Source organism: Agrilus planipennis, unplaced genomic scaffold, assembly GCF_000699045.2.
Source record: "Agrilus planipennis isolate EAB-ADULT unplaced genomic scaffold, Apla_2.0 scaffold1, whole genome shotgun sequence".
Classification (NCBI taxonomy): Eukaryota; Metazoa; Arthropoda; class Insecta; order Coleoptera; family Buprestidae; genus Agrilus; species Agrilus planipennis.
In genome coordinates this window covers 3,881,377-3,895,544 of record NW_020442466.1, presented here as the reverse complement: position 1 = coordinate 3,895,544, position 14,168 = coordinate 3,881,377, and the positions used below count along the sequence as shown (strand labels likewise).

The 14,168-nt window shown below is 34.9% G+C and overlaps 5 protein-coding genes across 5 annotated transcripts; 1 reads left to right on the top strand and 4 right to left on the bottom strand.

The window, feature by feature from the left end:
* Positions 1 to 6: 6 nt before the first annotated feature.
* LOC108732992 (facilitated trehalose transporter Tret1-like) lies at positions 7 to 2,761 on the bottom strand. Its single transcript, XM_025981077.1, has 2 exons — positions 2,586 to 2,761; positions 7 to 1,387 (listed from the first exon to the last, which is right to left on the bottom strand). Exons 1-2 carry the CDS (start codon positions 2,671 to 2,673, stop codon positions 81 to 83), a joined length of 1,395 nt encoding a protein of 464 aa, XP_025836862.1. The 5' UTR covers positions 2,674 to 2,761; the 3' UTR covers positions 7 to 80.
* Positions 2,762 to 4,635: 1,874 nt separating this feature from the next.
* On the bottom strand, positions 4,636 to 6,356 carry LOC108734358 (glycine-rich cell wall structural protein). Its single transcript, XM_025981076.1, has 3 exons — positions 6,250 to 6,356; positions 4,985 to 6,166; positions 4,636 to 4,922 (listed from the first exon to the last, which is right to left on the bottom strand). Exons 1-3 carry the CDS (start codon positions 6,302 to 6,304, stop codon positions 4,747 to 4,749), a joined length of 1,413 nt encoding a protein of 470 aa, XP_025836861.1. The 5' UTR covers positions 6,305 to 6,356; the 3' UTR covers positions 4,636 to 4,746.
* A 483-nt stretch (positions 6,357 to 6,839) lies between these two features.
* LOC108734368 (facilitated trehalose transporter Tret1-like) lies at positions 6,840 to 9,409 on the bottom strand. The gene is made up of 2 exons (XM_018465906.1): positions 8,554 to 9,409; positions 6,840 to 8,225 (listed from the first exon to the last, which is right to left on the bottom strand). Exons 1-2 carry the CDS (start codon positions 8,639 to 8,641, stop codon positions 6,916 to 6,918), a joined length of 1,398 nt encoding a protein of 465 aa, XP_018321408.1. The 5' UTR covers positions 8,642 to 9,409; the 3' UTR covers positions 6,840 to 6,915.
* A 40-nt stretch (positions 9,410 to 9,449) lies between these two features.
* LOC108734375 (farnesol dehydrogenase) lies at positions 9,450 to 10,898 on the top strand. The gene is made up of 4 exons (XM_018465919.2): positions 9,450 to 9,642; positions 9,922 to 10,389; positions 10,494 to 10,646; positions 10,744 to 10,898. The coding sequence occupies exons 1-4, from the start codon at positions 9,547 to 9,549 to the stop codon at positions 10,783 to 10,785; spliced, it is 759 nt and encodes a 252-aa protein (XP_018321421.1). The 5' UTR covers positions 9,450 to 9,546; the 3' UTR covers positions 10,786 to 10,898.
* Positions 10,899 to 12,174: 1,276 nt separating this feature from the next.
* LOC108733167 (farnesol dehydrogenase-like) lies at positions 12,175 to 13,601 on the bottom strand. Its single transcript, XM_018464229.1, has 4 exons — positions 13,456 to 13,601; positions 12,709 to 13,176; positions 12,447 to 12,599; positions 12,175 to 12,337 (listed from the first exon to the last, which is right to left on the bottom strand). Exons 1-4 carry the CDS (start codon positions 13,549 to 13,551, stop codon positions 12,296 to 12,298), a joined length of 759 nt encoding a protein of 252 aa, XP_018319731.1. The 5' UTR covers positions 13,552 to 13,601; the 3' UTR covers positions 12,175 to 12,295.
* Between the last annotated feature and the right edge of the window lie 567 nt (positions 13,602 to 14,168).

Here is a 14,168-nt window from a genome sequence, read left to right as displayed (position 1 = left end):
TAAAAAAATATGCGTGATTTTAATTATCAATAAGTATAAATGTCAGTTTGTTATCTAAAAGCTTTCTGAGGTACCTACAATTATTTGCCTTTCAAAATATTCTGAATTTCGTCAAAAGTCTTATTCTTAGTTTCAATAAGTGTAAAATACAACGTTAATGTCATACCAGACGTAATTAAGGCGTAAAATAGAAAAGGCGAATAAAAAGCCACATTATCGACTAGCAACTGAAAGATTTTGGTTGTGAACATCATAAAAAATCCATAGAAAGGTGTCAGTACTAGAACTGCTTTGAGTTTCAAAGGCGCAGGAAACAACTCTCCCAGTATCAAAGCGGGAATAATAGCGAGGCCGGAAGAGTAAAATGCAATAAATGCTAGCATAAATACTAATGGCAACCAGGAGACCGAAGACGTGTCAACTTCAGTAGATTTCACATAAAAGAATATCGAAAGAGCAAACAACGTTACAGAACAAGCACCTGCAGATATTACCATGAGTGGTTTTCGTCCATATTTGTCTATAACGGATGTAACACTCAGGGATGCTGCCGCGGCCAATGCGGCACATATGGAAGCAGACACGTGTCTAGGGATTCCGTCTCCTGCTTCCTCAAAGATGTACTGCATGAAACCATTGATTGCCGTAGTACCGGAAAACTGTTGGGCCATTCTAGCGATTAAGGCCATCACGAATGCTTTTCGGTTACTCTTAACCACAAACAGATCCTTGTACGAACCCCTTTCAGTAAACTGCTTCCTAACAGAGTCCGTCATCTCTTCGAATTCTTTGTCGACATCCTCCCTCCATCTCAAAATCTGTAATTGTTTTTTGGCTTCAACGAGACGATCTTTTTGGATTAGCCAATAAGGCGATTCGGGCATTAGAGAGAACACCATGAAGTGGATAAATGGTGGTATGACCATAACGAACGCTGTGGTCCGTATGCTGTAGTAATAACCGAACATGTTTATGACCAAGGCACCGATGGAGAACCAAATGGGTGCCAGTATTCCAATACGACCACGGATATGTTTCTCGGTTATTTCTGTGACATAGTAGAGGACAGAGAAAAGGAAAAGGGCGTCACACATACCGGAGGTAACCCTTGATGCGTAAAGGAGAAAAGGACTTTGGGCAAAACCGATGAACAGCCAGGTTGTTATTTGTAAAACTGAAATGATACAAGCGGTCCTTTTACGCCCTATAGCGTCTCCAATAAAGACTCCTGCGAAGCTGAATATCGCCATGCAGAACGACTGAAGAACCCCAAAATAAGCCGTTTGTTCGAACGTCATGGGGATGTGCGAGTCGTTAGAAATCAGTTTTGGTATTGCTGGTGATGTCCAATTTGACGACACGCCAAGGAGATAGGCATACATGGAAACTAGAAGATTTGGATGTAAATCCTATTTAGATTTAGATAAAATACAGAGGAGGATGGTTTTAGAACTGATGCTGTCATTTTTTCGAAATTGCTTTTCTTTAAAGGTAAATATTCCAATAGACTGATCTAGTTCAAAGATTAACGAATTATATTTTATACTGCATACCGTCAGTTTTTAAGAACTTGAGCAAAAGAAGTCAAATTTATAAGTATAAATGCATAAAAGAACTTGAAATGTTTGGTGGTACATTATTTCATAAATGGAGTCAGTCTTTAAAATATTGAGGAATGATATATACTATTATTAAGTACAAAGGACTTTTTAAATGTTGAAGATAATTGATGGGCAAGTCCTTTATGTTCTTTTCCGTATTTTGTAAATTCCTTGAATAATTAAAACACTGACAACAAATCTTATAATACATATATTTATAGCCATAACAATATCATCTACAAACGAAAACGTAAAAAATACAAATAAAGTTGACTTCAAGATTTATGCTTAAAATTTAATAATTAGCAGTAGTCCCTCTGACGCATGTAGATAAAATAAAATTTATTAGCTATTACTATTTAAATATGTATCTAGCAGGAGTTAATGACTTGAAAATCTACTCTCTAGTGTGTCATTTGTCATACTTATTAAATACAATTATTGTTTGTTAAGTGACCAACATCGTGGGGTTTTGGATTTATTTTTTCTTTTCGAAGCATCGCCAAAACATTCAACGAACATCACAATTATACATTTCATTTTTTTCTTATGTCACACTAGTGAAAATAGGACTCGTACTACTATATTATTTATATTAAAAGATTGTTGCAAAGGCATTTGATAGAATATCCCATGACCGATTATTTTCACTTGTGTCTTTTATGTCTTAGAATAAGTTTTAGATGAAATGGCTATGTTTTTCTGGTCGTTTACCCCTAAATTCATATTGTGAAATACTAAATCAGAAAAGAAACTTACTATGAAATATTATTCTGAAAATTCATTTCTGACCTTTGGCTTTACGCACCAATGTTCAGAACCCGGGGAGGTGTGACGACAGCAAGAATTTTTCCCTCATTAATTTGAGGTAGTGTGTAGTGGGTAAAAATTCAGAAATGAATTTTCAGAATAGTATTTCATATTAAACTAAGTCACTTCTAAAAGATGTCTAAATTGTATGTATGTTTAATCATAGAAACTTACTTGTGATCGCAGCCAAAATCTGCGTCCATTGTTTGTTTTCATCTCTACCGAATTTAATTTTGCCATTAAATATCCTAAGAGTTACCATTTTCTTAATTAGTACCTCACTATTCTATTCTAATACATTTGGGCATCAGGCAGGTGCCTCTTACTTAAAATAAGAATTAAATTCTCACTCTTTTTTTCATAAATACGAGTTTACATAGTGATATGTTCCTTTATATATTTATTTATAAGAATTTATTGCATACTTAATATAATAAATTAATTTGCACATGACGCTTTGTCTTTTTACATTTTTATGCTATTTATTTACTAAACGAAACAATTAGTGGTAGCGTCAATGAAGGTTTTCACTTCTTAATTGTCAGTAACAACTGAGATTTTGACAATTCTTTTCTTAAATGTATTTTTAAATAGTACCTATTTTGTATTGTTTAAGTTTTACGCGATATTTATAACAAATGTGAAGTATGATAAATCATGTGAGATGCTTTGGGACAAATTGTTTAAACAATATTAACGACATATACCTACATACGATATTTACAGAATTGTATTAGTTGTTTTTATTTAAAATTTAGTACTTTCCTATTTAGTATCCTTAAAGTATAATCTAATAAGAATTACAAGTAGCAGAAAATAAAAACAGATAAGGGTAGGTGTAATTATTCTTTTTCATTTATTTTAATTGATAATTAAACAATATCTTATTTAATAACCCGCCATCTATTTTATTTTCTATTCAGTTGGAAAATGACCAGGAACGTGCTGCCTCTAGCATCGGAATGAGGAACCATACTAGATAAGATTTTCAATTAACATATTTTAATAGTATTTTCAAAATTCAATTCCCAGATTTTAACAGTTTTGTCTATAGACAATAGGAACAAAAGTGGCGTTTCGTTACGGTGGTGGCTTACCCCATTTTGTGGACATGAAAATTTTCAGTTTCTCATAGTTAAAATTGTTTGTAGTATTACATGCATAGTTTTTAAAATCCAATTACCAGATTTTAATAGTTTTGTCTGTAGACACTAGGAACAAAATCTGTGAAGGGTGGTTTCTCCACGGTGGTTGCTTACCCCATTTTGAGGATATGAAAAATTTCAGTTTCTTATAGTTAAAATTGCATCTAGTATTACATGCTTAGTTTTCAAAATTCAATTACCAGATTTTAATAGTTTTGTCTGCAGACACTAGGAACAAAATCTGTGAAGCCGGATTTCCCTACGGTGGTTGCTTATCTCATTTTTTGGGCATGAAAATTTTCAATTTTGTTATACTTAAAATTGTATGTGTTATATCATGTACAGTTTTTAAAACTGAATTACCAGGTAATACAAAAGTAAACAAGAGAAAATAATGCGAAAATCGTTGGAAAACTTTTCTCTACCCTGAAAGTTTGTTCCCGTTCCTTTTGAAAACGATCCGAGAAGTGCTGCCTCTTTCGCAGGAATATCGAATTATTTCGAACAATTTTGTTTAGACCGTCGCTATTTACTAATTGCGCATGTAAGAATGGTGCCCTTTTTTGTGACTCTTTGTTTTCTGTTTGGCACTATTCTATTAATGTCTTTTTATGTTTTTTCTTATCCTTTGATTAGTTTTAATGGATTTTTACTTTGTTTACCTTCCTTTCGGAAAATCAGCTAGACGATGCTGCCTTTGGCACTGGAATGTAGAACTAATTTATATCAGATAAGGCTGTTTAACTCATTGTGTCTTGATATACAATGGTCAATCGAAAAGAAGGACCTGATTTATGGGGTGTAGTCAACAAGTAATACAATCACGTAATTTTTATGTTCCCGTTTTAGAAAGTTGATTTATAAATAACCATTAATATGTTTTTAGACACTTAAAAGTTCAACATGAAAGACAATTGCAGTTAAGAATGTATCTAGAAATCCCAAGGCACCTTTAAATCAAACGAAAATTCTTTAATTTGTCGAAAAAAGATTTTTTTATAATCCCTCAATTGATGGCTTTGGTTAAGCTATCATTTCGTATTTCTTGATCATTTTATAAATGGGTTAATAAAATTCAATTTGTTGTTTGCTCAGATTGCTAGGTGTATTTCTATATAATATTTAAGTGTACATTAATAATCTGTGTTTAATATAGTGTTGGTTAAAGGTAAAATACTAATTGACGTCTTTTAGAAATGCTGTTTGTTTTCGTGTTGTTGCATTTTCGATCTTGCTAAGCGTTTAGCTTGTTGTCCATGTCCATTCCGACTGTTGGATTTTTGGTGGTGGTGTCTGTTAGCACCAGGGACGTGATGATTCCTGGAGTTGCCTTTCGAATGATGACTTTTGCTTTTGGTTTCTTGGCCTGAAACAGTAAATGTTTATTTTTTCTAGGAAATCAACACACAATATTCAACTCGTTATTACTTTGGTGTGCTCCTGTAAAGCTTCCGTTGAAGGTTCCTCCATTTCCACCTGAACCGCTGCCACCGCTGCCAGTACTCACAGAAACACTACCGCCAGTACCATCACCATTTCCACCAGTTCCACCAGTTCCACCAGTTCCACCTTGTCCACCTTGTCCACCTTGACCATTAGGAAATCTGAATGGCCAGCCACCAATGTAGGAACTTTCGCCGCTTCCACTATTTCCACCATTTCCGCCGTTTCCACCAAATGCGTTGCCGAGGAAGTCTCCACCTTTTCCATATCCATTGCCACCGATGTTGCCGCCATTAATATCGATTGATCCACCACCGTTTCCACCTTGCCCATTGTCTCCGTTAGCGGCACTTCCATTGAAAACTCCGCCACTACCTTTGAATAGTTGACTAGCGGCATGTGTAATGCCAACCAGGAGATTGTTATTATTGAGTGAACCGTTTGTGTTGCCATTTCCTACAACATTGTTTGATTGCTTTTCAATTTGTTCTCGTATTTCTCCAATAAATGCACGAATTGTTTCAGAGCAGTTGTGTGAATCTGTACCAGTTGAGACACCGGTTCCTTGTCCAACACCGCTTCCAGTTGAAGTACCGGTTCCTTCGCCTGAACCGTTACCTCCATTTGATCCACTTCCTTGTCCAGTTCCACCAGCTGTTGCAGAACCACTGCCTTTTCCTGAACTACTTCCACCTGTTGATGTTCCTTGTCCATTTCCACTGCCACTTGAGGTTCCAGTTCCTTCGCCTGAACCGTTTCCTTCATTCGATCCGCTTCCAGTGCTTTCATTTGATCCGTTATTATTCACTACGGTCCATGACAATTCTCCACTGCCGCTCCAATTATCTTTACTTCCATTATTGTTTATGGATCCGTCTCCCTTCCATTTCACCTCTCCGCTTCTGCAGACCCATTCACAACTTTTATCGGGGTTTGACCGGTCCTGTTTACCTTTGCGTGCAGTTTGGTGGCGGTTTAGAACTTGGTGAGTGCTCGGTAAACTGGCATGTCGATTATGTGCACCACGAGGTTTGGAATGCTTGGCTTCGGCATGATGAAGGTTGTTGTGGGAAGCCTGGTGACGTGATGAAACCGAATGATGTTGACCTTTGTCCTTGGAACGGGTATTTACGTTTCTAGGGTGGTATGATCCATCTCCACTTACCCCTTTTAAAATATGGCATATTAGTAGGTGCCACAACAAAAGTGTGATAAATAAATTATAACAAAAAGAGCATAAAAAAACTTACCAATCACAAAGAACACATGGAAAATAACAATCAGAGAAATAATTGCTATTTTCATTTTGAATTGTTGTGTTTTCAAACTGATGTAGAGCTTTCCTACACGGGGGTTTTTATAGTCAATAACTACCTACGTCAAATGCAGGCTGGCTGCATATTTTAAAATCAAGGAATTCATCATTTTTAGTAAAACGCATGTAAAAATTTGAAAATTTTTATCTTCAGTATAATAGATTTTCAAAATAAACATTTCTTATCAAACTCGAAACTAATTGTTATGAATAACTTCATTTTTATCGCAGTTTGCTGCCTTTTGTTTACTTGGTATGAGATATTTGTTTGCAAATTGCTCTAAAATATGTTAACGTATCAACAAATAGAAAATTGCGGCAATTATCGATTGAGCCCATCACGGAAGGAATGTTTGGTTGATGAAACTTGTATGCGAACCTCTGTACGATTAGGTTTGTGCTTTTTGAAAGTAAAAAAAACATCATCAATGCTTATAATAATATAGAAATAGAACAAAGAATGGAAAGAACTACCTTGCCATTTGAATTGTAAGTATACTTTTTTCTCATTGGCATGACATAATAAAAATAAGTTACAAAATTCTTTTATTTAAGTAATAGCGGTGATCACATAGAATATAATAATTGTATCATTGTATCATTATTTATTTTGATTTTTTAACATATCCTGTATCTCGTCCAGGCTTTTGTTCTTTGTTTCTACGAACGTGCAGTATAAAATTGTTGTAAAAATAGCGGTGGTGATGCCAAAGAATAGAAAAGGAGCATAGAATCCCACATGATCAACCAACACCTGAAAAATTTTCGTTGCGAACATTGCACCACCGCCGTAAACAAACGTAATAAGTATTACGGCTTTCGACTTGACGTTTGCGGAAAAAATTTCTCCCAGCATCATCGTGGGGATCATAGAGAGACCGGCTGAATAAAACGCAATGAACGATAACATAAATACAAGTGGTAACCAGCTTACAGCCCGTATATCATAAAGATATTTTAAATAAAAAAATATTGCCAGTCCAAACAGTACTGCGGAACAACCCCCGCTCGATAATAGTATCAACGGCTTCCGACCGTAATTGTCTATGACGGGAACAGATAATAAAATTATTAAAACCGATAACGAAGCACATATTGTTGCAGACACGTGGCGAGACATTTCTCCTCCAACTTCCTCAAAAATGTATTGCATAAAACCGGAAATCGCCGTCGATCCCGACAGCTGTTGAGAAATTCTTGCTATCAGAGCAATGAGAAATGCTTTCCTATTGTAACTCACTGCAAACAATTCCCTATAAGATTCCTTCTCATTAAATTGTTTCTCGATCGCTTTCGAAATCTCATTAAATTCATCGTCCACATCTTCTCTCCATCTCAACAGTTGCAAGTGTTTTCTGGCTTCCTCCGAACGATTCTTGTGAACTAGCCAATAAGGAGATTCCGGCATCATGTAGAATACGAAAATGTGCACGAATGGTAGCAGAGCCATAAGTAAAGCAGTTTTTGGTATGCTCAGGTAGTAGCCTACCAGGTTGATTATGAGGTTCCCGATGCAAAAGTTTAGTTGGACCATAATCCCTAACCTGCCCCTTATATGCTTCTCGGTGACTTCTGCGATATACACTGGAAGGGTGAATAGAAAGATGGCATCGGCCATCCCGGCAGGAATTCGTGACGCAAGAAGCACCCAAGCATCCTTCGCGTATGCAACCAGGATCCAAGAAACCAGTTCCAGTATGGAGATGCAGATGGCCGCCTTCTTACGACCAATAATATCGCCCAGGATTGCTCCCACGGGACTAAACAAGATCATGGATAATGCCTGAAGAATCGCAAAGTACGAGGCCTTCTCAAACGACATGGGAATATACGAATCTTGAGCGACTAATTTTGGAATGGATGGAGACGTCCAACCTGTCGCCAGTCCCATAAAACAGGCATGAAGGGAAACTACAAAAAAAAAACGAAATAAAAGAGTATGTTTCTATTATTATACATAGGTGAGATAACGAGGGAATGAAATACAACATTACAAATACAGGAATGCACCTTTAAATTCAAATTTCGTATTATTAACAGTAACAAAAGAATGACCCATGAACCATGAAGATTGATTGACTTCTCAGACGCTTTTCACTAATGACAAAAGAATATCGAGCATCAGATTATAGTTTTTAATTTGAATTTGTTAATTGCGAATGCTAAGATGAAGGCGTGTTCGATGTTTTGTATTGAAAAAAAAAAAACAAAAAGAAAAGAAGAAAGAAAATTGACTTACCAGCAAATACGGTAACGACTTGGGGCCATAGTTTGTTTTTATTGTGACCTAATTGTATTCTTCCAATAAATATGCTAGTTACAACCATTTTATAAAGTCATGTTTTCAGTAGTTGTACGTACGTGCTCGAACTTATGGAACGGTAGATGTTTTAGTTGCAATAAACAAATTAAACGATTTCGTTTGGAGAAATGCTGTTTAGACGCCGATACGGGTCTTTACTGTTAGTTATTTACTAGGAAATTATTGGCACGCTTTTTTTCTTATAGATATGACGACATTATACCATACCAGTCTTAATCCGTTCAAATTTGAACGGTGCCATTTTCGGTGGTGCATGGCACGTAACCTAACCTAACCGAAGACCTTGGTATATAGCACTTAATCCTCAACACTTTTCAATAATTTTGTGTGCCTGTACATGAATATATGTAGACATATGCAACCAACTATAAGCGTTAAACTAAAATTTAATGGCTACTAGGAGATATGCAACCAACTATACTACGGAGTGTATTCATTTAGACCCACTCACTTCTGATATCGAATACATCATAATTGGTGATAATAGTTGATTTAATTATCGATTGATAATAATCACAATAAATAGTACGATAAAAATGTATACAGTATTAACTCTCAAGCTTGTTTTGTAATAATGGTGCAGTAGTTATGAAACGTGTGCACTGTTATCAGTCGATACAACTGTAGAATCTATCATTAAAACTTTTCTTAAACTTATTGAAGCAACTTCTCCATATTTGCGCCTATAAATAATAGATTTAAATAGATATTACATCAAAATGCAAGTCATGCCGCATAATCGATATAATTTTATAACTTGATTATATTTATTCATTTATTCAAGGACATCGAAACTGTAAACACTTGAACTCCTACCATTTAATTTACGATAATTGTCTATTTATATCCAACTACATATGTTGTGTTGGCGACTCTACAAAAACAGTAATACCGAATTCGTCCTCAAAAATGGAACGTTGGGTAGGAAAAGTCGCCATCGTTACTGGCGCTAGTTCTGGAATAGGGGCTGCAATAGCAGAAGCACTAGTCAAAGAAGGACTAATTGTAAGTTAAGCAATAAATAAACTAAATTATTTATTACCTACTTATTAATTTTGGTTTTAAAAACAATTAGCAGTTGCTTGATGTTATGTTTAAACAAATCGTATTATAAGTAAGATGTTTTAGCGCTTTTTTTGGTTAGTCTAGTAGTCAAATCACTTGTGGGTAAAGCCAGGTTCGATTCCCGGCGAAGGCATGACCCCAAAAGTTATTTTTTCTTATTAATTTGAGGCTCTTATTGCAATTATTGTATATTTATCTTTAACATAAATAAATCGACAGGTGGCTGGATTTGCTAGACGAAAGGAAAGGATAGAAGAACTTGCGAAAAAACTACAACAAGCTAATGCTAAGGGAAAACTTCACGCGGTCAAAGTTGACATGACGAAAGAAAACGAAATAATTGATGGGTTCAATTGGGTTAAGAAAAATCTCGGGCCAATACACGTCCTTGTAAATAATGCAGGGGTTGCTAGAAACAATACATTAATTAATGGTGATACACAGAAATGGAAAGATGTATTTGACACCAACGTGATAGGGTTAAGTATAGCAACTAGAGAAGCTGTTAAAGACATGAGGGCTAACAAAGTAGACGGTCATATCATTCATATAAATAGTATTGGAGGTCATAAGGTTTTGAACTTCTCTGGTGCCAATGTTTATCCTGCCAGCAAGTATGCTGTGACAGCCCTAAGTGAAACTTTGAGGCATGAATTTATCCAAAATAAATTAAAAATTAAAATAACAGTAAGTTTTAAGGTTAACCTTTCAAGAATCGATATACTCGATAAGATTTGAAATTGGAAAATTCACTGTCCTTGAATTTATATATATATATATTTTCTTTTTAGAGTTTAAGTCCTGGACACGTAGATACGGAGTTGCGTGATGCAGCTGGATATAAACTTGACCCTACCTCGCCTTTCGCCAAGGTCAAAGGTTCGAATGCGGAAGATATAGCAAACGGCGTTTTGTACGTCCTGGGCACCCCTCCTCACGTGCAGGTAGGCTATCAAACACTTCTTATTTTGACAATCATTCGGTCTGTCAATTTTAAGACAAATGGAAATTAATTGTTTATAATTATTTTTTAACCTTTAGATCCAGGAATTGACAATCGCAGGGATAGACGAGCCGTATTGATTATCATTTAGATTATCTTAATATTAATTTATTCGATATTTGTATTTTGTTTTGTTTTATTCTATTTATTGTAAGTCTCTAATTAAGAATCAAATAGATATTTTTGAAATTTACGAAGTGCCGTTTTGCATTTGTCTCAGCATCAGCATCCTTGATGAAGGACTAGGCTTTCCTCTAGGATTAAAAGTAAAGGTATGTATTAAGAACGTAAACATGTAGCCACTTACTGTTGCAAGAACACATTATTCAGTTCATAAAAAAGTCCTTAAATGACCCCTAGTTACCCCAACCAGTTACTTATATAAGGGGTAAAAAAGTTGATACAAGGCTTCTTATTGAATAAATTAAATATTCTGCAACCGTAAATACGCCCTATTAACCCTCGACCCCTTCCTTTAGACCCACCGAAAATTGATAATTTTTGAAAATTAATTTGGAAAGAACAACTCGATGCCTTTAGTTATCAAACGGCTCTTTACGGAATTGTCTTACAATGAAAAATAGGATGTGCCATATACTGGACAATATACAAAAATGCACATAAAAACCAATCAATAGTACGAGGGTGAGTACATCTATGTCTTCACAAAACCCCAAATAGGGTGCTTAATGTTGATTGTTTTTTTCTTTTCAATATCGGGAGGTACATATATATAAAGCCTTAATTGGAGTATGACATATGCCCAATTTAGGATCATGAGCAATCAGTCTTGACAAGATATAGTTCCCCGATTTGTTCGTTTTGGTCTTTATTTCATATGAGCATTTTACTTTTGATATTGCCTTGGTTTTCAAGGCAACAAAGTTCGAGTTTGACCTGATTCTTGCGGCAGTCCTAATCGGTTGGGTTCCTAGGTCATACAAGTTTATTAAATAATAAGGATTGGGATTCCAAAAAGGGGTAGTTGTAATAGTCTATTGCGTGGATTAAAACAGAATTAACTGGTTTTTATGGCCAAAAAGCTTATCGAAAATATTAGATTCAAATAAGAACTAATTAGACAAATGCGTTAAATTTGTGACACACAAGAAGAAGACAGAAGAGGACAATTATTTAAAACTGTAGAGAAAAACGTATTTACCTTCTGTGTTAGTAGGTCAATTAGCAACTGTTTAAATAGCGGAATCAATAATCAGAATCGAGTCGAATTCAAGATCATGGAGATGCAGGGTGGTGAGACGGCTTACCGTTTTCACTCACCCTGTGATAGTTCCCGGTAATTGTAACTGTTTGAATGCGCTATTTTAAACGCTTTTGAATATTATCTACTTCATGAAGTAATCGTTAGAATGATAAGACTGTGAGTATTTAGTTTTATTTATTTTCTCGCAATAATTGTACTTAAATAAAATGTGCAAGAATCGATTAGTTAAGGAAAATGCTTCACATATTTTAAAAAATATCTATTTGATAACAGCTAAATGACTTGTTTACAATAAATAGAATAAAAGGAAAACAAAATACAAATTTGTAATAAATTGACATTGGAAATTGTGTATTAAAGCGTAATCAGTACGGTTCGTCTATCCCTGTAATTGTCAGTTCTTGGATCTAAAAATTAAAAAAAGAATAATAAATAATTAGTTTAAATTTCAAAATATAACGAACGGAAAATAACGACAACGTTAACGAGTATTTTTCACGTAATTAGTAAACGTACTTGTACGTGAGGAGGGGTTCCTAGAACGTACAAAACGCCGTTTGCTATATCTTCAGTAGTTGAGCCTTTGATTTTTGCGAAAATCGAGCTAGGGTCAACTTTAAGATCAGCTGCATCACGAAACTCAGTGTCCACGTGTCCTGGGCTCAGACTCTACAAGAAAACCTTAATATAAGAAGAAGATAAGAAACTAAGCAGAATATTTCATTATTGAAATTCTCATATGGACGCTTATAGATCGTAATAGAATATTAAAACTTACTGTTATTTTAATTTTTAATTTATTTTGTATAAATTCATGCCTCAAAGTTTCACTGAGAGCTGTCACAGCATACTTGCTGGCAGGATAGACGTTGACACCAGGTACGTTTATCACCTTATGACCAACAACACTGTTAATGTGGATGATATGACCGTCTACTTTGTTGGCCGTCATATCTTTAACAGCTTCTCTTGTGGCTATAGTCAGTCCTATCACGTTAACGTCAAATACTTCTTTCCATCTCTGTGTATCACCATTAATTAATGTCGTGCTTCTTGCTCCTCCTGCATTATTTACAAGGACGTGTATAGGCCCCAAATTTTTCTTAACCCAGTTGAACCCATCGATTATTTCGTTTTCTTTTGTCATGTCAACTTTGACCGCGTGAAGTTTTCCCTTAGCATTAGCTTGTTGTAGTTTTTTCGCAAGTTCTTCGATCCTTTCCTTTCTTCTGGCGAATCCAGCAACCTGTCGATTTATTTAAGTTAAAGATAAATATACAATAATTGCAATAAGAGCCTCAAATTAATAAGAAAAAATAACTTTTGGGGTCATGCCTTCGCCGGGAATCGAACCTGGCTTTACCCACAAGTGATTTGACTACTAGGCTAACCAAAAAAAGCGCTAAAACATCTAACTTATAATACGATTTGTTTAAACATAACATCAAGCAACTGCTAATTGTTTTTAAAACCAAAATAAATAAGTAGGTAATAAATAATTTAGTTTATTTTTTGCTTAACTTACAATTAGTCCTTCTTTGACTAGTGCTTCTGCTATTGCAGCCCCTATTCCAGAACTAGCGCCGGTAACGACAGCGACTTTTCCTACCCAACGTTCCATTTTTCACGACGAATTCGGTGTGACTGTTTTTAGAGATTATCCAACACAATATTTATATAGTATACATAAGTATTAACAGTTATCGTTAATTAAATATTATGGACTCAAGTGTTTACAGTTTGAATGTCCTTGCATGGGAAAGATTAAGTTGTAAAAATTTTGAAATTATTTCCGTAATGGGGCATGACTTGCTTATTAATATATTATTTTATTATACAGATACATCTTAATAAAAAAAAATGTTTCATAAGATTGTGAAATAAAGCTTTTATTATTTGTAGTAAAATTTACCGTAAAGAAGTGCCTGGATTGTTACCTGTTAAGGAACACAATTTACTTATAATATTAATGTGAAAATCATTTAATTTTTATCTATTGCAAGTTACCTCAAATTAACCAGGAAAATCAGTTGTCTGTAAAGTCGGTTTACTGACGATAGTTGAACGTGACAACGTCATAAGAAAATACTGATGGAATGGTTTCATTTTTCAAAAGAAAATTTTAATTTTATTTGTTTGATAGATATTTTGTATGTATATAGAGAAGGAGGTAAATGGAAATGTATTATTGTATAGCAGCTGTCCACGCGGACGCATCGCTCACTAAAGTAGGAGAGA